The sequence below is a fragment of the Eretmochelys imbricata genome, chromosome 18 (genome assembly GCF_965152235.1).
Source record: "Eretmochelys imbricata isolate rEreImb1 chromosome 18, rEreImb1.hap1, whole genome shotgun sequence".
In the NCBI taxonomy this organism is placed as follows: Eukaryota; Metazoa; Chordata; order Testudines; family Cheloniidae; genus Eretmochelys; species Eretmochelys imbricata.
This window is the reverse complement of record NC_135589.1, coordinates 23,668,412-23,692,526: the sequence shown is the minus strand read 5'-3', so window position 1 is coordinate 23,692,526 and position 24,115 is coordinate 23,668,412. Positions and strand designations below refer to the sequence as shown.

The 24,115-nt window shown below is 46.9% G+C and overlaps 1 protein-coding gene across 1 annotated transcript; it reads right to left on the bottom strand.

Annotated features, from left to right (window-relative positions):
* Window positions 1-1,773: 1,773 nt before the first annotated feature.
* Window positions 1,774-23,136, bottom strand: VAMP3 (vesicle associated membrane protein 3). Its single transcript, XM_077837283.1, has 5 exons — window positions 22,997-23,136; window positions 8,469-8,550; window positions 6,555-6,713; window positions 5,920-5,971; window positions 1,774-3,646 (listed from the first exon to the last, which is right to left on the bottom strand). Coding segments are annotated over exons 1-5 (315 nt in total). The 5' UTR covers window positions 22,999-23,136; the 3' UTR covers window positions 1,774-3,626.
* Window positions 23,137-24,115: the final 979 nt, after the last annotated feature.

Here is a 24,115-nt window from a genome sequence, read left to right as displayed (position 1 = left end):
TGGGAAGGCGCTGGTGATCATGGTACACATGGGTACCAATGACATCGGGAAAGGCAGAAGAGAGGTTCTGGAGGCCAAATTTAGGTTTCTAGGTAAGAGATTGAAGTCCGGGACCTCCTTGTAGCATTCTCTGAAAAGACAACTGATACAAAATGAAACAAACAAACCCAAACCAAACTGAACAAACAAAAATCCATTCATTTCAAGTCAAACTAAACATTTTGTTTAACTTGAAACTTATTTTTGGTTTGGTTAAGAACATAAGAAAGGTCCATCTAGCTTAGTATCCTGTCTTCTGACAGTAGCCAATGCCAGGATCTTCAGAGGGAATAACCAGAACAGGTAATCATCAAGTGATCTATCCCTGTCGCCCATTCCTAGCTTCTGGCAAAACAGAGGCTGGGGACACCATCCCTGCCCATCCTGGCTAATAGCCATTGATGGACCTATCCTCCATGAGAGGTTTGGTGAGAAAAACTGAAGTCCATTTTCAGTTCATACTGAACCAAGTGTTGTTTGGCTTTTTCTGTTTGGCCCCAAACCAAAAATTCTGTTATTTGCAATCACCCAGCTCTGTATATAATACATTGCCCACAGTATCCTCTTTCCTTGTAGCCCAGGGGGTCAGGTTGGTGGTGTTACATACTCCTTTCCTTTGAAACCCACTCCTCTTCCTCCTCCCCGGACCAGTGAACTACAGAGTTCCCCCATCCTCCAAAACTCTCAGTCCTGGGGTCTACACAGTCCCACCCACACCAAACACCTCTTCTCTCCCTTCCCTGTATCCGGAGGATTATACAGGCCCCTAACCCAGGGGGGTGGGGGTGATACAGTCTTAACATTTCCCCTACCCCAAAAGAGGGTTATAGAGCCCCCCCACCCCTCACTTCCACCTCAGAAGGGGAGGAGTGGTTATAGAGCCCCCCAACCCCTCAGCTCCACCCCATCCCGGGGCGGTTATAGATTCCCCCCAAACACTCACCTGCACCCCAGTCTGGAGGGAGCTTATAGAGCCCCCCAATCCCTCACCTCCGCCCCAGCTCGTAGGAGGGGTTATAGAGCCCCCCAAGACTGGTGAGTTACAGCCCCCATCCCGGGGCTGCGGGACAGCCCTTGCCCTCAGCCCGGCGGCTCTGTAGATAGCCCCCAGAGCTCGGACCCCGGCCATCACTCCCCGGGCTCGAGCCGCCAGCGGGGTCTCCCCCCGTCCCTGGGGGCCTCGCGCTGCCTCCGCTCGGCCGCCCTCACACATCCCAAGGCCACAGGCCGCGCCCCCCAGAGGACTCGGGGGGCCTGGGGTCTTCGGCAGCGGGGGTCCTTCCGCCCGGGCCTTCAGGGCACTTCGCCGGAGGCATGGAGCGGAAGGACCCCCGCCGCCGGAAACTCTCGTGGGGCAGCCGCGGGGCCCTGGGCAAATTGCCCCGCCCCCCCTCGGTGCCCCGGGCCGGCCGCCCCGCGCCCTCACGGGCAACGCGAGAAGGGGCGGGGCCTGGCAGACTCCATCGAGCGGCTGCCAAGGAGACCCGCGCCCGCCAAGGAGACCCGCGCCCAACGCCCTGAGGGGCTACGGGCCGGGGCTCGAGCCGCCGACTCAGCGCCCAGCGCCCTCGTCACCCGGGGCGGGGATCTGGGGCGAGAGCCTGGCCCGGCTCAGCAACCGCCCTCGACCCACTCTGCCCTCAACGCCCGCCCCGCCGGAGGCGCAGCCGCCCCCGCCGCGGCGCAAGGCAGCAGCGACCTAACATCCCCCCCACACACGCAGAGGAACAGGAGGAAGTTTCAAAAGCCACTTTATTAAACGTTACAAAGGCCTCTTTCCCAGGACAGTGCAGGGACACGCCCTCCTGATGACATACACTTTCAGAGGTTTCTAAGTGTAGGAACTAGTACATACAGTTGATATTTCTTTAAAAGCTGCAGCATAAAAAATAGTAAACAGTTTCTTAATTGTGAGTAAGAAAGATTTCAGTTTGTACAAGTAGCTTTGTTACTGGTCCATGGTACATTTATACAGTAATTTCTAAGAGACTTTGTACATTGAAAGAAGTCACTGCAGTGATCCTTGCACTTCATCCTCAAACAGGCAAGGCCTTAGACAGTTAATTATAAGCCAACAGAGCAACTTTCCACAACACTCACTACCAAAAAACCAAAACAAAAACACATTCTAAAGCATCTTGTACTTTGGGGGTAAAGAGGCCAATATTTCTCCCTCAGTGCTTAGAGGGCAGATCCACCTTTGGACACAGCCACCCGCTGAGTGCTCTGTCACATCTTTCTGGTATTTGTCCATCAAGAGTCTGGCTCATTTCTATGTGATAACTCAGTCAAAGCAACATCCAACACTCAAAGAAGTAGGTTATGTCGATTAGGTTCGTTAATCCATTTCACAGTGTAGCTACTTGCAAATCTACCCCCAAAAAGTAAGAGGAAAAAAAGACAAGAGAAAGGAAAAACTATATAGAGGAAGTAGAAACAAGGACTGGGAAGAAATTAGAAACAGACAGATTAGAGGGTACACAAAGTGGTGACTGGGTGAAGCACCAAGTTATTTCTTTCCCTCCTCATGGAGAGTAGTCACCCCTACCTAAAAAGTTTGGAGGTAAGAGGGAAGAGGCAATAGCATTTGTTACCAGCCTTTCCTGAAGTCCTAGGGGACTCACTCACTCTGAAGACAAGCTGAGAAGGAAGACAATTTGTGAAGTAATGCAAACAGATTACATATAAATATATATAAAATTTTAAACTACACTTGGCACTGATTCTACACTGGAAACATCTTGCTGGTTTGCAGAGAAGTCTTCACAGTCTTCACTACTTTTTGGCAAAAGACAAACACCCCAACAAAACCAACTTTGGTAAGTGTCTACATTACAAACACTAAACATTTTTAAAGGTACTCTTTCAGATTAAACTGACACCAGAAAGTGACAGACTGTCTTTTGCAGAGAATGTAAACGCCTTATATAGGGAAGTGTTTAATCACAATTACCACAAGGCAGCACTAACGGTTCAGTGCTCAAATCTTTAGAACTTCAATAATAGAATTTAACTGCATATTCATAAAACAGCAGTGAACGAGAAGTAGTGTTTACTAGGGTGGCAGGCTCTTTCACAACTAGTCAGAAGGCATTAATGGAGTATGGCAAGGCAGGCAAAGTCTGTTAAAATGCCAGACGTGTTAAGAGTTTCTTCCAAGAAGGCACAAATTTAAGATCTGATTCCCACCCCTTTAGTAGTGTCAGAAGAGACACCTTTAAATTGGGGCCTGGAGGAGACAGTGAAGAGAACAGATACGCAAACATACTCTTCCAATTTATCTAGAATGCAGTAGACAGTGGCAACAATACATTGCTTCTAGATTCTGAAATGCATACACGAAATCCTCTTCACCAGCTCATACTCAAGATTACCAAGGCACTGTGCAAGTTTTGGGCTGTGCTTATTAGCATTTTAAAATCAGAAGTGTAACTTTTAAATAAAGGCACATTTCCTATAAACCAGAGAAAGTTAACATATGACTAATCAAAATATTTTGCTTTATACATCAGTAGGTGAGAGCTTGAGAATACAGCAGGTTTGAAGGAGAGAGATGGCTTCCGCTGGTTTGCATTTCTTCTTGTAACTCATGAGGACACATTCCAGACTGTAAAAGAAAAATAAGGATTGGAAAAGCGACAGTCCTCTTCCCTCCACATCAAAGAGGCATAAAACAATCCTGCAACTTAAAGACTTGAGCTACAGAACACTCAACATTAGGTAAGTATTCAACAAAAGGAAATTCTAAATAATTTCCTGTGTTTGTTTTACCACAGTTTCATTCTTGCATGGGATTGGTTTTTAAAATTTATATACCAGGTATTTCTCACCTATGGTCACAATTCTGTTTGTAGCATCACAATTAGTTAGAATATAAGGGTTGGAAGGGACCTCAGGAGGTCAACTAGTCCAACCACCTCCTGCTCAAAGCAGGACCAATCCCCAATTTTTGCCCCATATCCCTAAATGGCCCCCTCAAGGATTGAACTCACAACCCTGAGTTTAGCAGGCCAAAGCTCAAACCACTGAGCTATGCCTCCCCCACCCGGCAAGTTGCTGTAGATTGTGTTACAAACAGGCCCAAAGGGGAGAAATTAATATGCTGTCAGAGCTTGAGAGTAAACGAATCCTGCTGGAAAGTTTTTTTTAACAGCTACATCACAAATTCAAACTGCTGAACACCAAGCAATGTAAGTAGTTATAAGCTCCCTGGCTCTACTACAGCCAGAGTATGAATCCACAGCTTCCTTGCATGCACCAGAAACATCTCCACTTGCATTTGTATTTATAAGTTTGTTACCAGTTATAATAATGGGCTTGTGACTATTGTATACATAAGGGTACATCTGGCAACATTCAGAAGTTGGGACAAGTGAAAGCTGGATATCAAACAAGGGACCATGAATTTCTTTTCTCTTAAAACTTCTACTGCAATATACTTCTGTTTAAACAGCTTGTTCACTGGTGATGAATCCTTGAGAACTGCCTGTCCTTCTCCCCCAGGCTTCTGCTCCAGCAGGAAAACTAGTCCATGAAGTCAGGGGGGTTTCCTGCACTCAAGTGAGGCTAGGCAGATCAAGGCTCTTGTCTGGGCTGAGTCTAAGGGCAGGGTTTTAAGTGTAGACCTGCAGTGGCACTAATGCAGCTGGGCTGCTGTAGCGCTTCAGTGAAGACAATCCTATACTGATGGAAGAGTTTCTCCCATTCGCATCGGTAATCCACCTCCATGAGAGGCGGGAGCTGTGCCAAAGGGAAAAGCTCTCTTGTCAACGTAGTGCTGCCTACAACAGGGGTTAGGTTGGTATAACTGCGTTGCTCATAGGTGTGGATTTTTCACACCCCTGCACGACACTGATATAACTATGTAAGTTTACAGTGTAGACCTGGCCTAACTACCTTGCTATCTAAGCACTACTGAGGATTGGAGGAGGAGGAGTCTTATATGAAGCTTCCCTACTTTTTTTGTTGTTTGTTTTGCCTGACTTCTGGGCTGGAAGACAGCAAGGGGAGTCTGCTTGGCTGGAGTACCCATTTTGGGATTAAGAAAAGGGTGTGACCCAATAGAAGAGGGCCAGACTGCTTTGCAAGAAAAAGGTGACATAAGGATGTTGAACCTGGAGTCTAAAAGATTAATAAATGTAGAAATACTGTGAAAGATGAATGTGAGAAATGTGTATGTCCACAGCTCCTCTCATCTTAAGGTTCTCAAGGCACTTCATGTATTCTTTGGAAGCCCCTGTGAGGTAAGCATCATTATCCCCATTTTAAAGATTGAGAAACTGAGGCAAAGAACAGGTTTCAGAGTGGTAGCCGTGTTAGTCTGTATCAGCAAAAAGAACGGGGAGTACTTGTGGCACCTTAGAGACTAACCAATTTTTTTGAGCATAAGCTTTAGTGGGCTAAATTGGCTTATGATCAAATAAATTGGTTAGTCTCTAAGGTGCCACAAGTATTCCTCGTTCTTTCTGCTGAGGCAAAGAAGTGGTCAGGTGACCTGGTCACGCTCACAGTCACTGGCAGAGCTGGGACTGGAACTCAAGAGTCTCAGTCTCTTGTGAAATCCCATTTCTGCTCAGTGTGCAAGAGCCTGAGATTCAACAGTTAAGGTTCCCACAGAAGCCATAACTTCACCACATTGCACAGATTATGTTCAAATATCAATTTAGCAGCATAAGTACTCTTTTGGACTCCTGCATATATGTCAAGCATGCAATATGGCTAAGTTAGCGTTACTGTGTGAACCTTAACTTTTGAATATCATGACCTATGTACGGCAGTCACACCCAGAGAGCGTTACATTAACTTTTTGCATTCGATTTAGTCTTATGCCCCATGTACGCTAGTCCTACTGACAAAACAGTGCTTTAGCTAAACACTTACTGATGATGATGATGATGATGATGAGAACAACTGCTATCAATATTGCCCACATCTGTTAAAAAAGCACATCATTTAGTACAAACAACTCACTTAGATATTTTTTTAAAAAGAGAGGGCTAAAGCTTCTTCTCTAGACCCAACCACTGCTCCCCTTCCTTACAATTAATGTTTTCCACTCTGTCTTGGCTTCTCAGCAAATAAAGAGTATGCTCCCAGGCCTTACAGTCATGTCTGCTAATTACACGAACAGACTAAAGGTTCTTTATAGTGCTATGTCTGTGTTATCGTCATTCAATCCATATCACTGAATTTCTTCCTCTTAAATCTCCAACACCTTAAACTAGTACATACATTTATCCTTGGCAACATTTCTGTCCTGGAAAATGTTTTGTGTGAAGGAACATGGCCAGGGTACCCAACTTTTGGCCAGTTCATCTACTTCACTAAGCCAGATGCTCATTAAGGACCAGATGTTGTAATCTTAAATACTATTCACCATGAGTAAAGGCTGCGGAAATTGGCCATATGTTCTCATGGTTGATGTCACATGGATTTCTTCCCCTTTATGTAGTATTCAACTACTTATAGTTTTTAGTCACATTAATTTGTATTGGAAATACTCGCGTCATGGTTACCTTACAGTTCTTCCACCAATACTTTCTTTTCAGCTTGGCAGCACTGGTCTCAAATTGGGAAGCTCCCGCCTGCAGTGCGTCAGCACGGTCATCCAACTCTGACAGCTTCTGATCTCGTTCCAACACCTTGTCCACATTCACCCTCATGATGTCAACCACCTACAGTGATTTAATAGTCACAGTAAGTTATTCATTCATTAGATGTTCATTCCCTTGAACACTTTAAGCATGCAGCAGATCCTGACAAATCCCTTTTAAAACATTAACATCATTCAAGTATTTTTAAATAAAGCAGAAGATATTGCCTTTTTGATTAAGAGTAGACAATATTGAACTTAGGTTCTTATATTAGTTAAAAAATTTGTGGAATTAAGTAACTGAGTTGGAGATTCCCTAATGCCTGCCTTGGGGTTTCAATATCAGATACTTTGTTTATAAGCTTACTCCTACTGAAACAAAAAGTATTCCACTAATAACCTAGCATGTTAGAGAAGGGTATAAGAAAAACTCAGTTATGGAAGCCACAACTGGCATTTGAACAATACAGTAACTGCTCACTTAGCATTGTTACGTTGCTGATCAATTAAAGAACATGCTTGTTTAAAGTTGTGCAATGCTCCCTTATAAAAGTTGTTTGGCATCCACCTGCTTTGTCCACTGCTTGCAGAAAGAGCAGCCTGTTGGAGCTCCCTGGTGGGGGCTTGGAACCAGGGTAGACCAGCAGCCTCCCATCAGCTCCCCTAAGTTCCCTGTGCAGCAGCTGCCCAGCAGACTATCAATTGCGGGGCAGTTCAGCTGTCCTTCCCCCCACTGCCATGTGCTGCTCCTGTCCTCTGCCTTGGAGCTGCTCCCGGGAGCCTCCTGCTTGCTGTGCAGGCAGGGGGGAAGAGGGGTGCTAATGTCAGGGTGTCCCCCTCCCCCAGCTCCTGTACCCATTCTCCACAGAGCAAGGGAGGACACGACAGGGCTCAGGACAGGGAGCTTGCTGGCAGCAGCTGCTGTCTCAACTTGCTGATCTACTTAAAAAGGCAGTGTACTTAGAGTGGGGTCAGCGTACTTAAGGGGCAATGCGCATCTCTCTCTCTCTCACACAGACACACCATGTGTGTCTCTCTCCCTCTCTCATACAGACACACCGCGTGTGTGTGTGTGTCTATGCCATGCTGTGTCTCCTCCCTCTATTTGTGCTGCCTCGTAGAGTGTAAGGCTACATTAACAATGTGTTAATTCTTGAGGGCTCAGCCGAGTGCTAGTTCATCATTTAGCAGTAAGGCATTCCCTGAGAAACATCCCACCCTCTGACTCCACCACCTCTGGTGAAAAATTCCCCTGGAATCTAGCCCCCCTTTACGTTAATTCTTAGGGGAAATTGGATTCACTTAAAGTAGCATTTTTCAGGAACATAACTACAACATTAAGCGAGTTACTGTCCAATGTTTCTTTTGACACACAAAGCACCTATGACTTCTGAAAAGGAAGTTTTGTGCTACCCCATCCAGCCAGAAAGAAATGAGGCTCTCAGCCAAGGATGGCTTTTGGCTTACACAGTAAGTTTTGCCACAGTTTTGATACATAACTAGAAACCCCTGGCAATTGTGGATTTCCATATAGCAAACCTCATTCTCTGTCAGAAACCAACTGGAGTCATGCAGCTAACACACTGGCTCAAAAGATAGTCATCTTTGCAGGAGCAAGTCAACACCTGGAAAATATCACAGGTTTCCTGCAATGAGTCTCAAGATGATAGTTCAGATCACAAGAGGGACAAACAATGAAGACATACTAGCTTTTGGTTCATATACTGAAGGAGACAAATTTAAAAACTTTGCCCACACAACACTTCCATATGTCTTCCCTCTGTCAGGTTTCCCATGGTTAAAGGAATGGTAAAGCTGCTCTATACAAGAGCCATACCTCATCTACTTGGTGTTGTGTCTGCTGAAGGCGACGATTACTGCCAGAGGCATTACTTGAGCTTCCAGGGCCACTTGTTGACCTGCAGTGTAGAGACACTTACATTATGATATATCATTAACTACATTTATATACCACCTAGAAGTATGCTTGCGTAATTTGCAAACACAGGTATATACAAACCAAAAAAATAAGTGTAAACACCAATGGTCATAACAAAGAAAGGAAGAACATTCCCTAGGAGCTAAAATGCAGAAGAAGAAAAAGTCAGATTTCTTTTGCAGTGGAAGAGCGAAGCTTCAGCAGCAAGCTTTAGCCACAGAATTCAGACTTTAGCCATTCAGAATTCAGTGTTCCAAACTTACTACCAATGAATGGCTACAATGGCACCGGAGAGCAGAGAAGCAGGTGGGAGAGAGAAGAGCGGCACTACAGCTCAGAGCATAGCATATAGTTGCTCTTGATTGGCCAAGAACATGGGTTTAGGGATCTCCCCCCTCCCTGACCTTTGCAATAAAAAACACATGAGCTTGTGCACACTTTCCCCCCCCTTTGATGAACTTGGGAATTTAAATTCTTTTTGGAAGCTACTGAACTCAGAAAAAGATTATGTCAGTCACTGGAAGCATGCGACATACACTGCTTGTTTTCCTAAAAGTTCATCACAGAATAGAGAGGCAGTGGCCAATACCAGATGTTTCAGAAGAAGGCGCAAGAAGCCCTGTAGAGCAGTGGGACTCAACCTTTCCAGACTATTGCATCCCTTTCAGGAGTCCGATTTGTCTTGCATACCCCCAATGGAGGAAGAACAGGCACATTTACAGTTTGTACATATAAGACATCTACAACAGTGGTTCTCAAGCAGGGGTCTGGGGCCCCCTGGGGGGGTGGGCCGCAAGCAGGTTTCAGGGGGGGCCACCAAGCATGGCCAGCATTAGACTTGCTGGGGCCCAGGACAGAAAGCCAAAGCCCCACTGCACGGGGCTGAAGCCAAAGCCTGAGCAACTCAGCTTGGTGGGAAACCACTGTGGCATGGGGACCTAGTCAATTGCCTTGCTTGCTACCCCCCAATATTGTTCCTGGCTTTTATATACAGAAAAACAGTTGCTGTGGCACGTGGGCTGTGGAGTTTTTACAACATGTTGGGTGGGCCTCAGAAAGAAAAAGGTTGAGAACCCTTGATTTACCTTTTGGCCTTTTATTATTTGCTTATACTGTACCACCTTTCAATATTGATTATGAACACAATTCTAGATAGGACACAGGACAGGACACCAACTGGGCCTCAGGTGTCCTTAAACAAAGTTACTTACATAGAGATGTGCGGATTCTCCATCACTTGGAAGTCTTTAAGTCAAGACTCAGTATGTTTCAGAAAGGGGAACTACACAGAACTGAGGAAGCTGGTTAAATGGAAATTAGAAGGAAAAATCAAAGGTGAAATGCCTGAAAACTGCATGGACATAGTGACAAGCAAAAAGGCATCCTTTTAAAAACTGGAAGTCAAATCATACTGAGAAAAATAGGAAAGCGCATAAACTCTGGCAAGTCAAGTGTAAAAGTATGAGGCCACAGGTCAAAGAAGAATGTGAAAAGCAACTAGCTAAAGAAAAAAAACCCCAACAATTTTTTTGTTAAGTACTTCAGAAGCAGGAAGTCTGCCAAACAGTCAGTGGGGTCACTGGACGATTGGGGTGCTAGAGGACCACTCAAAGACGACAAGGCTGCTGGAGAAGCTAAAGGAATTCTTTGCACTGGTCTTCACTGCAGAGGATGTGGAGAAGATCTCCACATCTGAACCATTCTTTTTATGTGACAAATCTAAGGAACTGTCTCAGATTGATGTATATCAATAGAGGTAGTTTTGGAACCAATTGAGAAATTAAACAGCAGTAAGTCACCAGGAACAGATGGTTCTGAAGGAGCTCAAATACAAAATTGCAAAACTACTAACGGTGGTATGCAACCTATCACTTAACTCAGCATCTATACCAGATGACAGCAGGATAGCTAACATAACACACTGATTTTTAAAAAAAGGCTCCAGAGGTGATCCTGACAATTACAAGCTGGTAAATGTAACTTTAGTTTCAACCAATGTGCTTGGTACTGTAGTAAAGAACAGAATTATCAGATATATTAGATAACCACAATATGTTGAGGAAAGTCAACATGGCTTTTGCAGAGGGAAATCATGCCTCACCAATCTATTAGAATTCTCTGAGGGAGTCAACAGGCATATGGACAAGGGTGATCCAGTTGACAGTGTATTTGGACTTTCAGAAAGCCTTTGACAAGTTCCTGCACCAAAAAGGCTCTTATCCCATGACTCCTTAGTTTGCTTAAAAGGGAAGGTCCTCTCATAGATCAGTAACTGGTTAAAAATAGGAAATAAAGGGTAGGAATACATGGTAAGTTTTCACAATAGAAAGTGGTAAATAGCATAGTTCTTCAAGGATCTATTAATAAATTATCTGGAAAAGGGCTGAACAGTGAGGTGGCAAAGTTTGTAGGTGACCCAAAGCTGGCTGCGAAGAGTTACAACGGGATCTCACTAAACTGGGTAAATGGGCAAGAAAATGGCAGATGACATTCAATGTTGATCAATGCACATTGGAAAACAATCTCAATTAGACCCCATCATTTTGTATGTATAAGTTAGATCTTGGAGTCATCATTGGCAGTTCTTCGAAAACATCTGCTCAATGTGCAGTGGCAGTCAAAAAAGCTAACAATGTTGGTAAGCATTAGGAAAGGGATAGATAAGAAAAAATATCATAATGCTGCTATATCCATGGTATGCCCACATCTTGAATACTGCACCACAGTTACTATCACCCCATCTCAAAAAAGATATTAGAATTGGAAAAAGTACGGAGAAGGGCAACAAGAACGATCAGAAGGTATGCAACAGCTTTCATATGAGGAAAGATAAAAGACTGGGACTAGTCAGCTTGGAAAAGATGAACTGAAAGGATCATATAATTAGAGAGTTCATGATTTTAAGGAATGGTAGGAGGGAGAACAGCAAAATAGAGAATGGACTTCAAGAAGGCAGACTTTAGCAAACTTGGGGAGTTGGTAGTTAAGATCCCATGGGAAGCAAGTGTAAGGGGAAAAAACAAGAGAAGACAGTTGGCAGTTTTTCAAAGAGACATTATTAAGGGCACAAGAGTAAACTATCCCACTGCGTAGAAAAGATAGGAAGTATGGCAAGAGACCACCCTGGCTTAGCCAGGAGATCTTCAAGGATCTAAAAATCAAAAAAGAATCCTACAAAAAGTGGAAACTAGGTCACACATAAGAACTTAAGAATGGCCATACTGGGTCAGACCTAAGGTCCATCTAACCCAGTATCCTGTCTTTCAACAGTGGCCGGGGCCAGGTGCTCCAGAGGGAATGAACAGAACAGGTAATCAAGTGATCCATCCCCTGTCGCTCATTCCCAGCTTATGGCAAACAGAGGCTAGGGACACCGTTCCTGCCCATCCTGGTTAGTAGCCATTGATGAACCTATCTTCCACGAATTTATTTAGTTCTTTTTTGAACCCTGTTATGGTCTTGGCCTTCACAACATCCTCTGGCAAGGAGGTCCAGAGGTTGACTGTGTGTTGTGTGAAGAAATACTTCCTTTTATTTGTTTTAAGCCTGCTGCCTATTAATTCCATTTGGTGAACCCTAATTCTTGTGTTATGAGAAGGAGTAAACACTTCCTTATCTACTTTCTCTATACCAGTCATGATTTTATATACCTCAATCGTATCTCCCCTTAGCCGTCTCTTTTCCAAGCTGAAAAGTCCCAGTCTTATTAATCTCTCCTCATACAGAAGCCATTCCATACCTCTAATCATTTTTGTTGCCCTTTTCTGAACCTTTTCCAATTCCAATACATCTTCAGTTGCGAACCAGCTGAGCAGCGAACAGCAGAGCAGCTAACAAAAGGAGTTTGCCTGGGATCTGCCTGAGAGGAGGTACGCTAAGGGCTGCATTAAGGAGGCTGTGTTGGTGAGTATCTGAGTGTTTGTTGTGAGGACAGTGTGACTGTGTGCTTGATTGGTTGTTTGAAAAGGGCGGGAACTGGGTGTGCTTTGTTCCAGGTGAGCCTTAAGTGGGCCTGACTGCATAAAAAGCCAGTCAGTTGCAAACCAGCTGAGTAGCAAACAGCAGAGCAGCTAACAAAAGGAGTCTGCCTGGGAGTTCGCCTGGGGAGAGCCCACTGAGGCTTACATCTTGCCAGATTCTCTGAGTAGTTACTACAACTCCTGAGGAAGCTCGTAGAAGGAAGGTAATATGGATGGGGGGTGTTCAGCTGTTGTGACCTGCACTGGATGTGCTATGTTTGTCTTTCTTCCACAGGACAGATGCGACTTTGTCTGTACAAAGTGCAAGCTAGTCTCCATACTGGAAGAGAAGGTTCAAGGTCTGGAGCAACAGGTATCGACCCTGCGTTGCATAAGAGAAACTGAAGATTTCCTGGACGGATGTCATGATAGGCTTCTACAGGCACAAGGTTCTGAAGATTCAGAGCAGGCTGCACATCGGGGACAGAAGGATGGTGAAGAAATTTGGCATCATGTGACCTCCAGAAGAAAAAAGGGGAACGTCCATGTACCAGCAGGGCACATACAGGTAAGTAACAGTTCTCATGTTCTCTCCACCGGTACTAATGCGGAGAGTGGACCAAATGATACGTCTGAGGGAAGGGAGCAGAAGGAGACTCCGCCGATTGGAAGGCATGGGATGCACTGTCCTAGGGTTGGGGGTTCCACGACCACTGCTCCCAAGAGAAGGAGGCGGGTGGTAGTGGTCGGGGACCCTCTCCTCAGGGGGACTGAGTCATCTATCTGCCGTCCTGACCGGGAAAACCGAGAAGTCTGCTGCTTGCCAGGAGCTAAGATTCGCAATGTGACGGAGAGACTGCCGAGACTCATCAAGCCCTCAGATCACTACCCCTTCCTGCTTCTTCACTTGGGCACCAATGATACTGCCAAGAATGACCTTGAGTGGATCACTGCGGACTACGTGGCTCTGGGAAGAAGGATAAAGGAGTTTGAGGCGCAAGTGGTGTTCTTGCCCATCCTCCCCGTGGAAGGAAAAGGCCTGGAGAGAGACCGTCGAATTGTGGAAGTCAACGAATGGCTACGCAGGTGGTGTCGGGGAGAAGGCTTTGGATTCTTTGACCATGGGATGGTGTTCCAAGAAGGAGTGCTAGGCAGAGATGGGCTCCACCTAACGAAGAGAGGGAAGAGCATCTTTGCAAGCAGGCTGGCTAATCTAGTGAGGAGGGCTTTAAACTAGGCTCACTGGGGGAAGGAGACCAAAGACCTGAGGTAAGTGGGGAAGTGGGATACTGGGAGGAGGCACGAGCAGGAGCACGTGAGAGAGGAGGGCTCCTGCCTCATACTGAGAAAGAGAGGCGATCAGCAGGTTACCTCAAGTGCGTATATACAAATGCATGAAGCCTGGGAAATAAGCAGGGAGAACTGGAAGTCCTGGCACAGTCAAGGAATTATGATGTGATTGGAATAACAGAGACTTGGTGGGATAACTCACATGACTGGAGTTCTGTCATGGATGGATATAAGCTGTTCAGGAAGGACAGGCAGGGTGGGGGAGTTGCACTGTATGTAAGAGAACAGTATGACTGCAGTATGCACTATAAGGTGGGTAGAAAGTTGGCTAGATTGTCGGGCTCAAAGGGTAGTGATCAATGGCTCCATGTCTAGTTGGCAGCCAGTGTCAAATGGAGTGCCCCAGGGGTCGGTCCTGGGGCCGGTTTTGTTCAATATCTTCATAAATGATCTGGAGGATGGTGTGGATTGCACTCTCAGCAAATTTGCGGATGACACTAAACTGGGAGGAGAGGTAGATACGCTGGAGGGTAGGGATAGGATACAGAGGGCTCTAGACAAATTGGAGGATTGGGCTAAAAGAAATCTGATGAGGTTCAATAAGGATAAGTGCAGGGTCCTGCACTTAGGACAGAAGAACCCAATGCACAGCTACAGACTAGGGACCGAATAGCTAGGCAGCAGTTCTGCGGAAAAGGACCTAGGGGTGACAGTGGACGAGAAGCTGGATATGAGTCAGCCGTGTGCCCTTGTTGCCAAGACGGCCAATGGCATTTTGGGATGTATAAGTAGGGGCATAGCGAGCAGATCGAGGGACGTGATCATTCCCCTCTATTTGACATTGGTGAGGCATCATCTGGAGTACTGTGTCCAGTTTTGGGCCCCACACTACAAGAAAGATGTGGATAAATTGGAGAGAGTCCAGCGAAGGGCAACAAAAATTATTAGGCGTCTGGAATACATGACTTATGAGGAGAGGCTGGGGGAACTGGGATTGTTTAGTCTGCAGAAGAGAAGAATGAGGGGGGATTTGATAGCTGCTTTCAACTACCTGAGAGGTGGTGCCAGAGAGGATGGTTCTAGACTATTCTCAGTGGTAGAAGAGGACAGGACAAGGAGTAATGGTCTCAAGTTGCAGTGGGGGAGGTTTAGGTTGGATATTAGGAAAAACTTTTTCACTAAGAGGGTGGTGAAACACTAGAATGCGTTACCTAGGGAGGTGGTGGAATCTCCTTCCTTAGAATTTTTTAAGGTCAGGCTTGACAAAGCCCTGGCTGGGATGATTTAGTTGGGGATTGGTCCTGCTTTGAGCAGGGGGTTGGACTAGATGACCTCCTGAGGTCCCTTCCAACCCTGATATTCTATGATTCTATGACTGCTTAGAGCTCAAGTATGAAACTGCAGAAAAACCTGAGAGTCTCTGGATTAAGTTTAGAAGTGTGAGCAACAAGGGTGATGTTGTGGTGGGAGTCTACTATAGACCACCAGACCAGGGGGATGAGGTGGATGAGGCTTTCTTCCGGCAACTCGCAGAAGTTACTAGATTGCAGGCCCTGGTTCTCATGGGAGACTTCAATCACCCTGATATCTGCTGGGAGAGCAATACAGCGGTGCACAGGCAATTCAGGAAGTTTTTGGAAAATGTAGGGGACAATTTCCTGGTGCAAGTGCTGGAGGAACCAACTAGGGGCAGAGCTCTTCTTGACCTGCTGCTCACAAACCGGGAAGAATTAGTAGGGGAAGCAAAAGTGGATGGGAACCTGGGAGGCAGCGACCATGAGATGGTTGAGTTCAGGATCCTGACAAAAGGAAGAAAGGAGAACAGCAGAATACGGACCCTAGACTTCAGAAAAGCAGACTTCGACTCCCTCAGGGAACTGATGGGCAAGATCCCCTGGGAGAACGACATGAGGGGGAAAGGAGTCCAGGAGAGCTGGCTGTATTTTAAAGAATCCTTATTGAGGTTACAGGGACAAACCATCCCGTTGTGTAGAAAGAATAGTAAATATGGCAGGCGACCAGCTTGGCTTAACTGTGAAATCCTTGCTGCTCTTAAATATAAAAAAGAAGCTTACAAGAAGTGGCAGATTGGACAAATGACGAGGGATGAGTATAAAAATATTGCTCGGGCTTGCAGGAGTGAAATCAGGAAGGCCAAATCCCACCTGGAGTTGCAGCTAGCAAGAGATGTTAAGAGTAACAAGAAGGTTTCTTCAGGTATGTTAGCAACAAGAAGAAAGTCAAGGAAACTGTGGGCCCCTTATTGAATGAGGGAGGCAACCTAGTGACAGAGGATGTGGAAAAAGCTAACGTACTCAATGCTTTTTTTGCCTTGGTCTTCACGAACAAGGTCAGCTCCCAGACTACTGCACTGGGCAGCACAGCATGGGGAGGAGGTGACCATCCCTCTGTGGAGAAAAGTGGTTCGGGACTATTTAGAAAAGCTGGACGAGCACAAGTCAATGGGGCCGGATGCGTTGCATCCGAGAGTGCTAAAGGAGTTGGCAGATGTGATTGCAGAGCCATTGGCCATTATCTTTGAAAACTCATGGTGATCAGGGGAGGTCCCAGATGACTGGAAAAAGGCTAATGTAGTGCCAATCTTTAAAAAAGGGAAGGAGGAGGATCCTGGGAACTACAGGCCAGTCAGCCTCACCTCAGTCCCTGGGAAAATCATGGAGCAAGTCCTCAAGGAATCAGTTCTGAAGCACTTAGAGGAAAGTGATCAGAAACAGTCAGCATGGATTCACCAAGGGCAAGTCATGCCTGACTAATCTAATTGCCTTCTATGACGAGATAACTGGCTCTGTGGATGAGGGGAAAGCGGTGGACGTGTTGTTCCTTGACTTTAGCAAAGCTTTTGACACGGTCTCCCACAGTATTCTTGCCAGCAAGTTAAAGAAGTATGGGCTGGATGAATGGACGATAAGGTGGATAGAAAGAAAGCTGGCTAGATTGTCGGGCTCAATGGGTAGTGATCAATGGCTCCATGACTAGTTGGCAGCTGGTATCAAGTGGAGTGCCCCGGGGTCGGTCCTGGGGCAAGTTTTGTTCAATACCTTCATAAATGATCTGGAGGATTGTGTGGATTGCACCCTCAGCAAGTTTGCAGATGACACTAAACTGGGAGGAGTGGTAGATACGCTGGAGGGTAGGGATAGGATACAGAGGGACCTAGACAAATTGGAGGATTGGACCAAAAGAAACCTGATGAGGTTCAACAAAGACAAGTGCAGAGTCCCGCACTTAGGACGGAAGAATCCCATGCATCGCTACAGACTAGGGGCCGAACGGCTCGGCAGCAGTTCTGCAGAAAAGGACCTAGGGGTGACAGTGGACGAGAAGTTGGATGAGAGACAACAGTGTGCCCTTGTTGCCAAGAAGGCCAATGGCATTTTGGGATGTATAAGTAGGGGCACTACCAGCAGATTGAGGGACGTGATCGTTCCCCTCTATTTGACATTGGTGAGGCCTCATCTGGAGTACTGTGTCCAGTTTGGGACCCCACACTACAAGAAGGATGTGGAAAAATTGGGAAGAGTCCAGTGGAGGGCAACAAAAATTATTAGGGAACTGGAACACATGACTTATGAGGAGAGGCTGAGGGAACTGGGGATGTTTAGTCTTCAGAAGAGAAGAATGCGGGGGGATTTGATAGCTGCTTTCAACTACCTGAAAGGGGGTTCCAAAGAGGATGGCTCTAGACTGTTCTCAGTGGTACCAGATGACAGAACAAGGAGTAATGGTCTCAAGTTGCAGTGGGGGAGATTTAGGTTGGATATTAGGAAAAACTTTTTCACTATGAAGGTGGTGAAACACTGGAATGTGTTACCTAGGGAGGTGGTGAAATCTCTCCTTCCCTAGAAGTATTTAAGGTCAGGCTTGACAAAGCCCTGGCTGGGATGATTTAGTCAGGGATTGGTCCTGCTTTGAGCAGGGGGTTGGACTAGATGACCTCCTGAGGTCCCTTCCAACCCCGATATTCTATGATTCTTTGAGATGGGGCGACCACATCTGTACACAGTATTCAAGATGTGGGAGTACCATGGATTTATATAGCAGCAACATGATATTTTCTGTCCTATTATCTATCCCTTTCTTAATTATTCCCAGCATTCTGTTCGCTTTTTTGATTGCCGCTGCACATTCAGTGGATGTTTTCAGAGAACTATCCACAATGACTCCAAGATCTCTTTCTTGAGTGGGAACAGCTAATTTAGACCCCATCATTTTATATGTATAGTTGGGATTATGCTTTCCAATGTGCATTACTTTGCATTTATCAACATCAAATTTCATCTGCCATTTTGTTGCCCAGTCTCCCAGTTTTGAGAGATTCTTTTGTAGCTCTTCACAGTCTGCCTGGGTCTTAACTACCTTTAGTAATTCTGTACCATCTGCAAATTTTGACACCTCACTGTTTATCCCTTTTTCCAGATCATTTATGAATATGTTGAATAGGACTGGTCCCAGAACTTACCCCTGGGGGACACCACTATTTACCTCTCTCCATTCTGAAAACTGACCCTTTATACCAACCCTTTGTTTCCTATCTTTTAACCAGGAAAAATTACAAAGGATGAATATAAACAAATAGCACAAGTAGATAGGGACAAAATTAGAAAGGCCAAGGCACAAAACGAGATCAAACTACCTAGAAACAAAGAGTAACAAGAAAACATTCTACAGATACATTAGAAGCAAGAGGAAGACCAAGGACAAGGTAGGTCCATTACCCAATGAGGTGGGAAAATCAACAGAACATGTGGAAATGGCAGGAGTACTTAATGACTTCTTTGCTTCAGTTTTCACCAAGAAGGTTGGTGGTGATTGGACATCTAACATAGTGAATGCCAGTGAAAATGAGGTAGGATCAGAAGAAGCTAAAATTTGGAAAGAACAAGTTAAAAATTACTTGGACAAACTGGATGTCTTCAAGTCACCAGGGCCTGATAAAATGCATCCTAGAATACCCAAGGAGCTGACTGAGGAGAAATCTGAGCCATTAGCAATGATCTTTGAAAAGTCATGGAAGATGAGAGAGATTCCAGATGTCTGGAAAAGGGCAAATATAGTGCCCATCTATAAGAAGGGAAATAAGGACAACCCAGGGAATTACAGATCAGTCATCTTAACTTCTGATCCCAGAAAGATAATGGAGTAAATAATTAAGCAATCAATTTGCAAACATCTAGAAGATAATAAGGCGATAAGCAACAGTCAGCATGGATTTGTCATGTGTCAAACTAACCTGATAGCTTTCTTTGACAGGGTAACAAGCCTTGTGGCTAGGGAGGAAGTGGTAGAAGTGGTATATTTTGACTTTAGTAAAGCTTTTGATGCTGTGTCACATGACCTTTTCATAAACAAACTAGGGAAGTGCAACCTAGATGGAGCTACTATCAGGTGGGTGCAAAACTGGTTGGAAAACCATTCCCAGAGAGGAGTTATCAGTGGTTTACAGTCATGCTAGAAGGGCATAAAGAGTGGAGTCCCACGGGGATCAGTTCTGGTTCTGTTTCTGTTCAATATCTTCACCAGTGATTCATATAATGGCATAGAGACGTGCCATAAAATGTGCAGATGATACCAAGCTGGGAGAGGTTGCACGTACTTTGGAGGATAGGATTAAAATTCAAAATGATCTGGACAAACTGGAGAAATGGTCTACAGTAAACAGGATGAAATTCAATTACGACAAATGCAAAGGACTCAATTTTGGAAGGAACGATCAGTTGCACACATACAAAATGGGAAATAACTGCCTAGGAAGGAGTACCGCAGTAAGAAATCTGGTGGTCATAGTGGACCGCAAGCTCAATACGAGTCAACACTGTAACCCTATTGCAAAAAAAGCAAACATTGCTCTGGGATGTCTTAGCACAGGGGAGGGCAAACTTTTTGGCCTGAAGGCCACATTGGGGTTCCAAAACTGTAGGGAGGTGTAGGGTATTATATTGCTCCCTGTAGGAATGTGCTTACAGTGTAATACTTACGGCTGCCCATCCGGGTGCTCCGTAAGTAGCACATTCCTACGGGGAGCAATTTAATACATGACACCCCTGCAGCTCTCGCAGCCATGCTGCCCAGCAGGAGCTTGCAGCCCCGCCGCCCACAGCGTGGATGGCTCAGGGAGCTAAGGCTGCGGGGGAGGGGCCAGGGGCTCAAGGGCTGGGCCAGAGGGTCCCGCAGGCCGTAGTTTGCCCACCTCTGTCTTAGCAGGAGTGTTGTAAGCAAGACACGAAAAGTAATTCTTCCGCTCTACTCTGCACTGATTAGGCCTCAACTGGAGTATCGTGTCCAGTTCTGGGCGCCACATTTCAGGAAGGATGTGGACAAATTGGAGAGAGTCCAGAGAAGAGCGACAAAAATGATTAAAGGTCTAGAAAACATGACCTATGAGGGAAGATTGAAAAAATTGGGTTTGTTTAGTCTGGAAAAGAGAAAACTGTACTTAACAGTTTTCAAGTACATAAAAGGTTGTTACAAGGAGAAGGGAGAAAAACTGTTCTCCTTAACCTCTGATAGGACAAGAAACAATGGGCTCGAATTGCAGCAAGGGAGGTTTAGGTTGGACATTAGGAAAAACTTCCTGTCAGGGTGGTTAAGCACTGGAATAAATTGCCTAGGGAGGTTGTGGAATCTGCATCCTTGGAGATTTTTAAGAGCAGGTTAGACAAACACCTGTCAGGAAGGGTCTTGATAATACTTAGTCCTGCCACGAGTGAAGGGGACTGGACTAGATCACCTCTCGTGGTCCCTTCCAGTTCTATAAAATTGTGAATAATATGGAGAAAGTGAATAAGGAAGTGTTATTTATCCCTTCACACAACACAAGAACCAGGGGTCACCCAATCCAATTAATAGTCAGCAGGTTTTAAACAAGAGGAAATATATTTTCATATGGTGCACACTCCATTTGTAGAACTCATTGCCAGGGGATGCTGTGAAGGCCTAAAGTCTAACTGGGTTCCAAAAAGGATCAGGTAAGTTCAGGTAGGATAGGTCCATCAACGGGTATTAGCCAATATGGTCAGGGACTGAACCCCATGCTCCGGGTGTCCTGAAACCTCCAACTGCTAGAAGCTGGGAGTGGATGATGGGATGGATCACTTGCAATTGCCCTGTTCTGTTCATTTCCTCTGTAGCATCTGACACTGGCCACTGTCAAAAGACAGGATATTGAGTTAAATGGACCATTGGTCTGACCCAATGTGGTCATTCTTATGCTATAGCTCCAACAGAAATTATGGACTTGATGCAGTTCTTTGGATAGCACAATGCAGGAAGTCAGACTAGATGATCAGAATGGCCCCTTCTGGACTAAGATCATGTTTGTTGTACCATCTATTTTAGGAAAAATCTTTGAACTATCCCCTGTCTCTCATTCTCATTTTAAAAAGCTTTAATATTTATTTTTCACTGCTCAAAGTACTACTGTCACTATAAACACCCTCTGATGGCCAGCTTATAGAATGAATACTCCATCACACTATATGCCACCTTCTAAAAACAGCACCAAATAACCAGGTTCCTTTAATTTGTAAAGTAAAGGAGTATAAATCCAAAACGAAATAAACAATCCCACAATTCCTCCCCCTCCCTCCCAACAGGTGAAGCCAAAGAAATAAAAAGGCTTTTTTTTTTTTGCTGGTATATTTTAAAAGGCTCCCTGAATTGCTAGCTAGTGGCTCAAAAGAGTGCCTATGTTCATTTTAAAAACATCAGAGTCTAAGCAGAATCACAGAGCTTACCACCCCTGCACACTATAATCTAGAAATAAAGAACATTTTGCTTAATTTTTGTCAACCTAATATGAACTGGCTAGTTAGCACTGAAGTCATTTAACAACACAGCATCAAGCTGTCTGTAAGAGTCACAACCCATTATTTACCAGTTCTGTGAATAAACAGGAATATATAAATTCCCAGATTCCTTTCACTAGTGCTAAACCTTAAAAAAAAAAAAAAAAAAAAAAAAGCACTAGCCATTTGATAAGGAAAAAAATCCCCAAACACATTGCCCACAAAAATTTAAAAGATCTAATGCCATTCATATTTTACTCTTTCCTAGTCTGTAAAGGCAGCCCTTACAGAAGTCACACCTATCACCCTTAAGAGGCATACAGCAAGAAAGCATGAGTTTTCTGTGACTTAGTAAACCCCTTGTGACTCAACAATCACTACTCTAAGAAACACAGAGGTAAGGCTTCCTGCATAAAGTTATAGCACACAACAAGTGGATGATGGCAGCTGCCACATTAGAAAGCAGAGACCAGCTGTGGTGCTAGGACCATGTGTGACAGGCACTGGTGTGCAGATCCAAGCCCAGTGTACCGCCACATCCCCACAGCAGCAGGTCCAGGCCACACACTTTCTGACTATTAGGGTAGTTAAGCTCTGGAAACACCTGTCAGAGGTGGTCTAGAAGATTTACTTGGTCCTGCCACAACACGGGGACTGGACTGGACTACTTCTCGAGGTCCCTTCCCATCCTACATTTCTAGGATTCTGTGATCCCTGAAACACATAACTTCAGGATTTTCCATGCTCTTTTATCAATTCTTTTTGCATTCTATCACGCTTTTGCCTTCACTGTAAGCTTTTCATTATTAGGTCATTTAAGAGAGACACTCAAGCAGGGGGTGGCAACCTTTCAGAAGTGCTGTGCCGAGTATATGTGCCTTGTGAGCACCGGCCCCAGCATGGATCCGCCCCGGCTCAAGTCCCGGCCCCAGGCGCGGCGCAGGGCGATGCGAGCCCGGGCCGCACGGCCGGCCGCTCCCACGCACAGCGCGGCGAGCGGGCAATGCCGCGGGCTACCACGGCTCACGCCCGCCCGCGGCCGAAAGGGACCGCTGTGCCCGGCCGCGCCCTGCCCAGGCCCGTGCACTGAGCGGCGGCTCAGCGACACGCCCAGGCCTGGCCTGTCACGGGAGCACGAGCGGCCTTTACCCCTCCGCCGCGCCCCCCGCCTCGCGCTCCCGGCGCCGGCGCCGCCCCCCCAGGCCCGCCCGGCGCCCGCAGCCCCCGCCTGGCGCTCCCGGCGCCCGCAAGGCCGCCCGCCCGCCCGGGAAGGTGGCCGCCGGGCAGCCCCCCGCTTGCGACCCCCCCCGAGCTCCCGGCAGGCCCGGCCCGGCCGCAGCGGGCGCTGAGTCGCTCCGGGACCCGCACTCACATGATGGCGGCGGCAGGTGCGAGGCTCCGCGGGGGCTGGGAGAAGCGTCCAACAGCGCCGAAGGAAACCGGGCAACTGACCCGGAACCCGCCCCAGCTCGCGCCGCCTGCTGCGGGGATGGGACGCTCCAGGGGCGGGGATTGGCCAGGCCCCGCCCACAACGCCTGGTCCCGCGCGTCGCGCGCCCGGTTGCATAGAGGCGCGCGCGCTTCTGCCGGCTCCCTTGTGCTTGGGGGAGGCTCTAGGTGTGTTGGGGGCGGGGCTTAGGAGGCTGGTTTCTTCCTTGGTGTCCCTGAGGGGGGGTGGCAGGTTCCTGGGTCTCTATGGGTGGGGCGTCAGGTTGGAGGGGCAGGTTCCTGTGTGTCCCTGGGGGGCGGGCGGACGTGGGGGGGCAGGTTCCTGTGTGTCCCTGGGGGGCGGGGCAGGTTCCTGTGTGTCCCTGGGGGGCGGGGGGGCAGGTTCCTGTGTGTCCCTAGGGAGGGGGCAGGTTCCTGTGTGTCCCTGGGGGGCGGGGGGGGGGCAGGTTCCTGTGTGTCCCGGGGGGGTCGGCAGGTTCCTGTGCCTCCCTAGGGAGGTGGCAGGTTCCTGTGTGTCCCTGGGGGGCGGGGGGGGGGGCAGGTTCCTGTGTGTCCCTAGGGAGGGGGCAGGTTCCTGTGTGTCCCTGGGGGGCGGGGGGGGCAGGTTCCTGTGTGTCCCTGGGGGGCGGGGGGGGGCAGGTTCCTGTGTGTCCCTAGGGAGGGGGCAGGTTCCTGTGTGTCCCTGGGGGGCGGAGGGGGCAGGTTCCTGTGTGTCCCTGGGAGGCGGGGTGGGGGGGGCAGGTTCCTGTGCCTTCCTAGGGAGGGGGCAGGTTCCTGTGTGTCCCTAGGGAGGGGTGCGGCAGGTTCCTGTGCATTCCTAGGGAGGGGAGCAGGTACCTGTGCCTCCCAGGGGACAGGATGCAGCAGGTTTCCAGGGCAGGTGACTGTATTTTTGTGGTAGGGTGGGTTTCTGCATGTCCCTGTGAGAAACCTGTTACTCTCTGGTGCTCTGAAAATAAATCCATACTGAGGTAGCTCCAAAGTGCCCTGTCGCACCTATTGCCTCTTCTCAGCATTCTGTGGGTGCTTGGCCTATGGGGCA

Excerpts from the sequence above, each read along its gene's own strand:
- VAMP3 (XM_077837283.1), bottom strand. Across the intron at positions 5,972-6,554 it reads ATTGGTGGAAGAACTGTAAG|ATGTGGGCAATATTGATAGC; the intron begins GTAACCATGACG and ends CTTTTTTAACAG. Across the intron at positions 3,647-5,919 it reads CATCATCATCATCATCATCA|TCTGGAATGTGTCCTCATGA; the intron begins GTAAGTGTTTAG and ends TTTCTTTTACAG.